Genomic DNA, 10,958 nt, shown 5'->3' with positions numbered 1-10,958 from the left:
GAAAGCTTTTCTTTTCCATTTGGAAATCTATTAAACAATAAAATAATTTTCCAAGAGGAGTCAATCTCCTGTGTTGCCATTTAAAACTGGACCAGATAACATAATTTTAGAATAGGCCAAGTGAACACAACTTTTACTGGAAGGTGGGTGGCTGGAACAGAGGACTTAATTGTCTAATCCTAATTCTCATTTTTAAAAATGTCTAAGATAATCATGCTCATAATGAGGAGTTAATTTTAAAGCTTAGCCAACTTCATGTCATAACCATGACATAGCAGTATCTTTTCTCCTCCGTATTGTTATCTAGCCAACACAGGAATATTGATCCTACACTGGGAAACATTGTTTCGATGTTTATTGATTAAGCTGTATGAAGGAAATTGTGATTTTTGAATGGAAGACAGTCATGACTTATCACTTCTTGTAAATACAGGACAGTGAATAAAGATGAATATCACACTAAACAAATATTAAAATTATTAATTTGTTAAGATAAACATTAATACCCCTAATAAGTTGTGTGAGACAATCCTATATAACAAGGACGAACTTAAATTTTTACCATTTTCCATCACAAGTGTTCTGATTTTATAGGAGTCTAAAAATTTGCTAACTTACATCACTTTTAGCTTATATTTTATTTTATAAACTCAGTATCGCATCACAGAAAAACAAGTTGAAATGTGTCCCAAACATTTTTTAAATCATCACAAATGTTATCTTAAACTCTAACTAATCATCCATTTAAATTGAAATGTCATCTTTTTACAATCTACATTTTACTTAAAGGCAAAAATCACACTTATTACCAGTTACAAATTATCATGCAAATCTGTAAGAAGTTGACATCTGGTGAAGTCTGTACCTTGTGTCCTGTCATGAAACAACACTCATTTTGTTGTAATATTCATTTCAAATGCTAATTTTTTCTTCATTAGAATGGCAGAAAAGAAATAGTATACTATTAATATTCTTATAAAGAATATGCTGCTGAATAAGAATTTTTCAAAAATACTTTCAAGATGGATATTTAAATTTTGCAAATGCTTCGTAATCTTATTAATTAGGTACAGGAAACTGTCTGTTAAAAGCATTAGACACAGGCCAGAAAAACTAAGCAAGGACAGGTAACGTATACACATTCTTCATAGGCTACCTAAAATATTTATCAAATTCAGCTTAATAATTTCTTAAAAGTTTAAATATCACAAAAATAAGTAAAAAACATTCTAGTTATTGTGACAGTATCATATGGTTAGTGACTTATTTGGGCCAAACTTCCTATGATTGCTTTCAGATGAAAAAGGCAATTTTCATATAATTAAATTTCCAATATGACCAAATGAATCCACTACTCATTTAAAATATTTAGCATTTTAAAAAAGCATGTCGTTCAGGCTGGCAGTGAAGATGGAAAAGTAAAATCCAATTCCAACACAATAATGAAACTCCACTCCTCACCCCCGACAAATTTTTAAAAAAGACTTTTTTTTTTTTTGCTTTATATCAGCAGAGGGCAGATCTTTTGAGTACATACGGTTCCTAGGAAAGCAAAAGACTAGTTTCAAATCTAGAAAACATTTTATCAACTTGCTGTTAGGATTCAACAAAGAAGTTCAATATCAGCTGAAAAAGAGGTAGAACAAAACTATGAGCCATCCAAAGGAGCAAATTATAATCTGTCCTTTTTGATACATGCTGGGGTGGGACCTTGTGGTAAGATTGGGGAATGTTTCAATTTAGATCTACCCTGCTCAGCCACTCTGTTTTCCTTTCACATCCTAACCCCCCTTGTGCTATAAGGCTGGCAAGGGCTCTAAGAATGGGGGGAATGTAAACAGCCTTTTATTGTCCAAAAGGATGGCAGTGTAAGGAATGTGTGCTTATCACAGGGCTGCAGCTCCCACCTCACTTACCATGATAAAGTGCTCTGGGAAAAAAACATTACAACCCAAGCACAATCCAAAAATGGATTAGAATTTGACATAAGCTTTCTTAAAAACTAATCAATCAAGCTATGCTGTAATGTTAGAATCTAGCTCTTAAGGAGGGTGTATAATCCCTTCAAGATCCCTATAGACTATGGTAATATGGAAAAAAAAAAATCTAACATTTCCAGTATAGCAGCTTATAGGAGAACTTTTACCCAACATATGTCAAAATATATTTCCTCATCTGTAAGAGTCTAAAACAGTGTTTATGGAGCAGATACACAGATAATGATCATTAAACGCAAAATTAATGAACTAAGATTCATGAAGATATTCTGAAGACCCTACATAAGTACCTGATTTCCCCAGGCTCTTCCTTTACACATGCCATATAAATACCGCTTTGTTTGATCACCTTTCATTAGAATCCAGACCGATATTTTTTTTAAGCAATTGATACTAAGGATCAATGTGGTATATATTTTAGATTTATGATGCCTAAGATGTAAAATTTATTTTAACATGCAGTATTGTAGCCAGTACGTGCTAGCTCATTCAAGGACATTTGAGAAAATCTCTGCATTTTCTTCTTGATGCCATTGAAGAATTTCTGAGTTAACGCTGTGGAGGTGAAGCTAATCTCTGCTGTAACAAGAATGGACAACCAGCCCTTCCGCGGCCTCTCTCCTTCACCTTTGAGAATCTCTTCCACCCTCAAAACTTGCAAAGTGCCTCAGGTTCTACAATGTCATACATATCATAGAGAAACTTTCATAAGTTACTTGATTTTTCCCTCTAAAAACAAGAGAGAGGGAAGGGGGGTAGAAAGGGGAAGAGAGAGATAGAGACAGAGAGAGACTGTCATTTTTACCTAACTGCTTGGACAATGTCTTAAGTGTGAGGACCAAAGAAACCCTGGCATCAGGAGAAAGCCCTCTTAATAGCACCGCATCAAGAAAGGTGCCAAGTGACCAGGAGAAATCCATCACAGAGGCGGACAAAGCCAAAGCATTCCCTGTCTATAATTTTACTTTCAAAGTTTCTTCCTGAAGGTCTTACTTTGGATGTCCCTTAAATATAATTCACTGGCAATGCATACAGTTTATAGGTATACACCGAGAGCAGGAGAGCGTGGCACCTGGCGGGGAGAGCTGAGAGAGTCACAACGCGCACCCTGAGCCACCTTTGAATACCCTTCAAGCTCCTCGGTGCCCCGAGCGGTCCACACCAGGCGGGAGAGGTTTCGCGGGAAAGACTCAGAGATGCCCAGGAGGGGTCTCCTCCTGGAGTTAGGCGTGAAAGTTACATCCTACGTCTCCAACTGGCAGAAAACCCTATCCCAGTCCCCAGCGCCAGACGGAAAACGAAGAGAAATCCAAGCTGTCCCTAAAATCGGTCGTTTGCCTAAGTTTCTCCCCACCAAGGCGCCACTACCTGGCCCTGCGAACGCGGAGGCACGATGCTCTGCTTTGGAACAAGTGTTTGTGGGCATCTGAGCAAAACAGCACGTGAAAAATAAAAACCACCAAAAAGGTGTTTCAGCCTATCCTCATCATATCCATCTACCGCCGTCCTCTCATTGACCGCTTATCGATAAACCTCTTCCTTCTCCCGCACCTTCTTCCCTGCTCCCTTCTGCCTACTTTACCCCAGCCCTCGTCCCAACCCTTGCTGAGCCCTTCACCGCCTCTAGTCCCTCTACTCCATTCCTCGATTTTTCCCCTTCCACCTCTAAGGCAACCCTAAACTCCTTCCACTCCGCGCGCCCCTAGCAGCCCCGGGCTCAGCTTCCGAGTCGGCCGCCGGCGCGGTTTTCCCGCCGAAACGCGTCCCCAGCGCGTGGGGCGCGCGGCGGGCCAGGCACTCACCAGCTGCAGCAAGCCGGGGACCACGACGAGGGGCAGCGGCCGCAGGCGCATGGTGCCGGCTGGCGCGGCTTCTCAAGAGCTGCGCGCCCTCGCCTGCCTCTCGCGCATCGCCACTTCGGGGGGCAGGACTGAGGATGCCGGGGACACGGCGCGGCGCTTCCCTCCTGGAATCCGAGCGCAGGCAGCGCCGCGCCGCTCGGGCCGGTGGGCGGGCGGAGAGGGGGAGGGCGGGCGGACGGGAGGTGCCGCTCCGGGTCCCCGCGCCCTTCCTCGGAGGGGGCCGGAAAGGAGCGTGCGGGGCCGCTCGCGCTCGGGCACGCAGTGCGGGTTCCAGCCGCCCCCGGGACTTCGGCTTGAGCTGCGACGCGGGGCGAGAGCGGGGGGCGCCCGCGGGCCAGAGGCGGCGGCTCGGGAGCTTTGGTGCCGGGTTCCCGCGCGAGGCTGCTCCGATCCCGCCGGGAGGCTGCCTGGCAGAACTGAGCGCTCCTGGCCAGCCGAGCCCCGGAGCCCCGCGAGGCCGGGCGCCTCTTCCTGCCCCCGCCCAGCAGAGGGCCGGTCCGGGTGGCCCGGCGATGCCAGGCGCCCTGCACACTGACTGGCTCTCGCTTTGCCTGGGGAGGTTGGGGGTGGAGCGGGGCGGGGGAGAGGAAGGGTTCTCCCTGGGTGGATGCAGGGAGTGCGCCGGAGGGCGCCCTGGAGAGTTTAGAGGGGAAGGCGATGGCAGGGTCCTGGGGCGGGGCGTGGGGGCTGCGAACTGGAAAGGCTGGGGCGGGGAGCTGTGGCTGGAGCCCAGGACGCCCGGGAGAGCGCCTACTCCGCAGCGTCGCCAAGCTCGCAGAGCCGCGGGCAAGGGGTGCAAAGTGTGCTTGGTACTGCTGGGAGGATTTCCGGAGTTGATAAGTAATGGGGACCTAGAGGTACCAGCGGCAAGGCTGTGAGAAACCGAACCAGGTGTAGAGATCCGGCTTACTCCGGTTTGAGGATGGTATAGACAGCTAAGTGTCCTGAAGAGCGACGGAATTGCGCAGCGGGGACCTTCTTCCCCGGTGTTGGAGAAGCGGAATAAAGACAGGAGACCCCTCCGCAGCCTCCCACTCCGGAAATCGTGGAGAAGGGTATTTTCGAGGCCAGGCGAGGCTGCAGACCTGGCACAGTGAGCCTCGACCTCCGTGTTAACTCTCCATTGGAGAGATCCTTGATCCTTCACCTTTAACTATGTTTGTGCTGTACACTCAAGCAAAGTCAAGGCAAAGTCAAAGGCAATGGGGCTCGCAGACCCACACTACGTTTAAAGGGGCTGAGAATTTAGGCATGATGTATCAACCCCTTTATTGAACAGTTGGGAAACCTAAGGTCCAGAGAGCCAAACACACTTCTCCAAGGATGAGACGCTAGGCAGCTGCTCCAACAGAACAGGCAAGGCAAGGCTAGTTCCTACATCTATTATAGAAACGCAAAGCTCTTGCAGAAGAAAAACAAGCGGAGGCAAGGGAGTAGAATTGCAATTGATTTCTAGGCTTTAAAGAATGAAACACAACAAAAAGCGACGTTTGTATTGCAATTGTAGGACAGAAAAGTTTCCTTTTCCTCTTCTTACCACCCTCACCCCAAAATAGAAAATGAAGAGGGTGGGGGGGTTGCTAAGTCTTTTAGTGGTCCAGGACCACATTTGAAGCAGAGCAGCCTTGGTCCTAGGTTTCAAAGGCAGGAGGATTGATCTGAGTAGGGCAAAGTCCTACTCTTCCTTTCACTGGGTGCCAAGATCATGCAGATGAGGAGGGAGGTTATTCCAGAGTGTTCTGGAATCCCAGTGTAAATTTTAGAGTGTGTTGTCCCTGAGGCTGCAGGTGGGTTTCTCTCCAATGCAATTCCATTCCATGTAGGGAGGGAGAGAGAGGCGAGCAAGGCCATGTGGCCTTCCTTACTCCTTGCTGAGCCTGACTGCCCGTTCTGTGGCAAAGGATGCACAGGCCCTGTCCCACTTCTACTTGTCTTCAGACTCTTCCTTTGCCTTGCAATGGACTCAAAAACAAACAAAATCACCATTTACATATCTAAATCCGTAACTCACCCTCTCTGCCCTTCACTCCCAGAAAAAATTTTCTCTCTTTACCAAGGCTTAGAGTACTACCACTTCTAGAAAATTATTCTGTCCTAGAAGCATAAATAAACAGATTTCATAAATTGAAAGGCTCTTTATAGGCTGATCTTCTTGCCCAACTTTGGGCCTCTGGATAGTGCTGCATTTTATTTACAGACACCTTTTGGAAACAAAAAGGACTTAGCTGGGAAGGGTGTAGCAGGAGGAGAGGAATCCCTTTCTGAAGAGGTGCAGCTAGAAGGGAAAGGAAGCAAACTGCTTTGCAAGAGGCAGTGTTTCGTTTAGACTCAGTGTCTCTGCCTGGGCCTCAGCAGACTCATGTCTGCAGAATTGGAAGGTGAGAGCTCGTCTCCATTTAGTGGTTTGCAATTCTGTTATCACTAACTCTAAATGAAGAGGGCATGACTTAAGACATGATCAAATAAATTGTGGGGTTTAATTACCAAAATACTTTTTCCCCTCAATTTGTTCATCTTTCTTAAGTCGTTTCTGTGCTTTTGGGAAACTTATACATAAAGTTTAAAAGTAGCACCAAAACTTGGCTATGTGCCCTTGTAACACTAAGTATTCTCACAAAGCAACATGCCAAGGTAAAAGCCAAGGGACATGTGAGAACTTGCATGTCCCAGTGACCAGCCTGTGTAAAAGGGAAGCACCAAGGACCCCACTGGTATCACTCTGTGTATTTATAAAGTGACTGCTGATCTTACTGATTTCCCCAAATTTTGCTGTGTAAACTACAGGAAAGTAAAGAGAAGGAAGGGAAAGACGGAGGAAGGAAGAAAGAGGGAGGGGAAGGGGAAGATGAAAAAAGGGTGGGAGGCAGAAAAATAAATAGAAGCATTTAATACGTTGTCCTCCAAAAGCATGCATTCTGGAAAGCATGCAATAAATAGAACACAGTAGACAATACAGGAAAATATATGTAAGTGCTGCTTAGTACAGTTGGAAAAAGAAAAGATCATCGTTGGCCAGCACGAGTGCTTCTTGGAAGAGGTGAAATGTGAGTTGGCTCAGATTCCAAGAATGGCCAAGACTGGTGTACATGGGAGAAAATGAGGATGGCCGTTGCACATGGAGGAACCGCGTGAGCAAAGGCAGAGCAGAGGCCTTCACAGGGCATCGTTGAGGGATGAACAATAAGCAGCAGACCAGACTGACTGGAATAAATACATTGGGGAAAAGTGAGAAGAAAGATAAGTCGACAGCCACAGTGTAGAGACCTGGGAGTGCCATTTAGACTTAATGTGCCGGAAATATGGAGTCTTAAACCTTTTTTGGAGTAGACAAGTCATACGTCAAGAGGCATAAAGATACATGCAGTGGGCATATGCAGGATGGTCTTGAGGAGGTGGCATGAGGAGATGGTCATGGTAGTTGGAAAGAAAGGAATGGAGAGAGGTGGGTCCAAGAGCTACTGGAAAGGGACAGTGAACCGAACTTGGAGTTTGAATATGTTAAAACTTTCCTGGCATATGAGAGGAATTGTTTTTTAAACATCACCATTTTCTCTCTCTCAGTGTCAGTTGAATAACTAGAGAATCAGATCATTGCTTTCTCATTTCGCAAGGGTGATTTTCACAGTGTGAGGGGAATGAGAATGGTCTTTTCACAAAGACCTGTAGCAGAAAGTGTAACCCTCCAAATTTTACTGCCACATGATTCCATTGTAGTCTTTTAAAAAGGCAACTTGTAGGGATATGTTCAATGCTTTCTGAGTAAATTTGTCAACTTGTAGCTCATCCAGACCATTAGCTTTTTCTTGCGCTTCTCCTCCGTACTTAACTTTCTCATCCGTTACTGTTCATTAGCATCATTGCTGAAACCGGATGAGAAAATAGTATGCAGTGTGGGATTTCAGAGTCACGGTGGATATTAGATATCATCCAATTGTCTCACTTTACATTTAAGGAAACAGAGCTTGGAAGTTTATGTGATTTGCTTTCAGGTCACCCAGAGAGGAATGGGCAAATCTGTAACTTGATTCAAGGCCCTGAGATCCTCAGTGCACTGCTCTTTCTGGTTTATCACACTGCCTCCGGTGTTTTTCAACTGGACAGCAGTTATAAAAGTTTCGATGTAGTGAACAAATGAACCTCTAGCTAATAAGAGATGTGGGAATGATCTGTGGATGCTAAAAGCCACAGTGTTTATCTCATTATTAGAAAAAGAGATTTGACTATATTGAAATTGAAGCATTGATCTGGCAATCATTTCAGAAGAATGAGAGGGAAAGAGAAACGACACAGTGTAGGGCTCCTATGCAGGAGTCTTGAGAGGAGTAGGACTCAGGATTCCAAAACATGGCAGCACTAACCCTGAGGGTAGAGAGAATTCTCAGGGACCATTCCAGCCTCTTAAGACCTCTGCCATAAGAAGAGCTGGTGGGCTTTTTGGTAACAATTCTTAACTAAAATCCTTTTGAGTGGCCACTCTTCTTGAGTAATTGAATATGCTTGAGTCACTATTTAATAGAATGTGATGCTGTATTGTATTGAATCTCAATGCTGATTGCACAATAGAATCACTGGGGACTTTAAATATCCCTGAGAGTGGTCTTGAGCATTGATATTTTTTCACCCAGGATATTTCAACATACGGCTGTGGTGGAGCACTACTGCTCTGCCAGAAACTTGGGTTTGTTTTCTCCTTCCTTCCTCCCTCCATCCCTTTCTTCCTGCCTGCCTTTCTTCTTCCCGCTACAGAATTGTAGCCTGAGCAGTTGGAACACACTGAGGCTTTACCAGAATATCTTTAGGACCTATTTACATTCTTGGTTATGTAGGACCTTCTCACGAGAGAGAACTGGACGTTTTCTTTGTAAATATTTGGCATGCTTGGGGGATTTGTAAAGTTCCATTGCATAAATTCTTCATTTGTTCCAGGCTTAAACACATCATTCATCTGTAGTGAAACTGCTTCTTTCCCCACCTTTGGTGGCTGCAACTACCTCTTCATTATCTCTTCCCTTGGATGCTAGAGGAAATAACAGGAGTGTGTTGATGGTTGACGCAACTGTCAGCAGCGAAGAGGAGAGGCTAGAGGGGAAGAGAGGCAGGCAGGATCCCAGCAGGCCCTGTGATGAGAGGGCAACTGGGTCAGGGGAACATCACTCAAGACTGACAAGGCAGCAGAGAGCTTCTTCCTGAGTGCTAATATCGCATCTCTACCAAATCAGACTGATTTTTATAAACCTGTCATTATCTTTCCATGTGTGTTCCTATGTGTTGTCCATGGATGAGTGATGATTTAACTGAATAATCACCTTCTCTACTTGTACATCAAATATGATGGATTTCATTACGAGGGAATCATTTAACCTGCTTCAGATGTTGCTTCGCATATGGAGAGAAGCCAAGGGGAACAGAGCCATAGATGGTTAGACTTGGAACATGTTGCTTAGCCCCTTCAGTTTATAGATGAAGAAACTGAGGCCAGGGGGGAACAGTGATGTCTCCAAAGTCGCACAGCCAGGTCGTGGAAAATCAAGCCTAGACCCCGGCGTCAGTGGCTCTTGTGACTCTGTTAGGCTTACTCTGTGGGGTAGCTACATGGAGTGCCTACAGCCTGCCTGTACCACCATGATTATGAAAAGGACATCAACAGGAAAACACATTTATAAAACACTGCCTTAGCTAATCTAATGCCAATTTCTCAGTTTGAGAATCCAATACTTAGGGTTTTTATGAGAGGAAAGACAGAGACCTAGGATGACAAGAAATTGGAGTGAATGCTGGTCACCTCCTCACGCCGGCACCGACTCCCCACCATATGTTAATTATATTAATAAGGCACTTTTGGTTGCAAGTGTCCAAACACAGCTCAAACAAGTCAAACAACTACAACAAGAAAATTTAGTAGCTCACATGAATAGGAAGTTCAAAGGTTGAAGGTAGTTTTAGGAAATTTGAGGCTAAATTAAAAAATTATTGAGCAGGGTACTGGGTTTGCCATTCTGAGTGCGTAAAGTCCATTAAAGCGGACTGGGGACAGCAGCTGCAGAAAGCTTGAAGTTAGACCCTGGAGAGCAGAGAATGAAAACCTATGTCCTAGAAACTAATTTTTGTAAGAGCCTGACCCCCCTCACCCCTATCACATGGTCTTTCCTTGCTCAGGTGCCTTCAGGTTTTCTTTGATAGGCCCCTGAACGACTCTCATCTCCTCACTTCTTACACCCCAGCTTTCTGGCGCTGCCTGGGCCCTAGTACCCATCACTTTTGTAAACACAGATCCGTACTTGCAGCAGCAGATGAACTGAGGTTGCAACATGTGGACAAGGGCTCAATAACCACATGAGAAGCTCTTTTTACTACTTCTTACCTCTAAAGGAACATGGAGTTTCTCCTTATGCAACAAGGAAGTCATCGCTTGTCAAAATACAACAGCAGCTGCACATACTAGCAGGTGTAACAACACCAAGACACTATCTGCCAGCTTTAGATAATTATGATCCGCTTTTTGTTTACAGCCTGGTTCTTAGTACTATAAACATTGCATGCTGAAATATCTGTGTCCTTTAGCAGGATCAATGAGTACTACAAGGTATGACATTTCGAGTCTCCTTCATTCTTTTTGTGAAAGGCAACTGGCATGGTCTACTTTGTGGCAGCATTACCATTCACTTGCTGCTTTCAGGCTTTATTTCAAATGTATGGTGCCTTCCCACCTTCCAACAGAGTTGTGTTTGGAAACAAGTGGGCTCATTTTCCTACCAGGATTTAGTAAATAAATAATAAATAATCCCAATTTCTTAGCATTCAGGGGCTTCTATTTTCTTTCTTGGCTGATCTAAAATGAACTTGTGTGATGCTTCCCTGGCAGAGTAATAATCACACTGAGATTTTTTTCTCTCCATTTTTTGGAATATCTTGAGTGCTATCTGCTGGACAAATGTGGCATTGCCTCCTGAAGGGTGAACTTCAGGCAAATTGTCATGTTTTTTTAAGGATAACTTTGTGTGGGGGCTCAATGTATGCTGTATGTTTTAGCACATTCAGGACCTGCCATCCTGGACAATGTCACCTCCTGAGATTGATCATTGCCTTCAAGATCAAAAAA

The 10,958-nt window shown here is 44.6% G+C and overlaps 1 protein-coding gene across 1 annotated transcript in view; it reads right to left on the bottom strand.

The window, feature by feature from the left end:
• The window catches only part of NXPH2 (neurexophilin 2), a 116,317-nt gene extending 112,351 nt beyond the window's left edge, over nt 1–3,966 (bottom strand). The window contains exon 1 of the mRNA XM_012650518.1: nt 3,800–3,966. Coding sequence (XP_012505972.1) covers nt 3,800–3,850 — 51 coding nt within the window. The 5' untranslated portion in view covers nt 3,851–3,966. The remainder of the gene's footprint in view (nt 1–3,799) is intronic.
• Between the last annotated feature and the right edge of the window lie 6,992 nt (nt 3,967–10,958).

This window comes from Propithecus coquereli, unplaced genomic scaffold, assembly GCF_000956105.1.
Source record: "Propithecus coquereli isolate 6110/MARCELLA unplaced genomic scaffold, Pcoq_1.0 Scaffold33, whole genome shotgun sequence".
NCBI classification, from domain to species: domain Eukaryota; kingdom Metazoa; phylum Chordata; class Mammalia; order Primates; family Indriidae; genus Propithecus; species Propithecus coquereli.
Note: the sequence above shows the minus strand (reverse complement) of the source record. Positions and strands in the feature narration are given on the sequence as shown.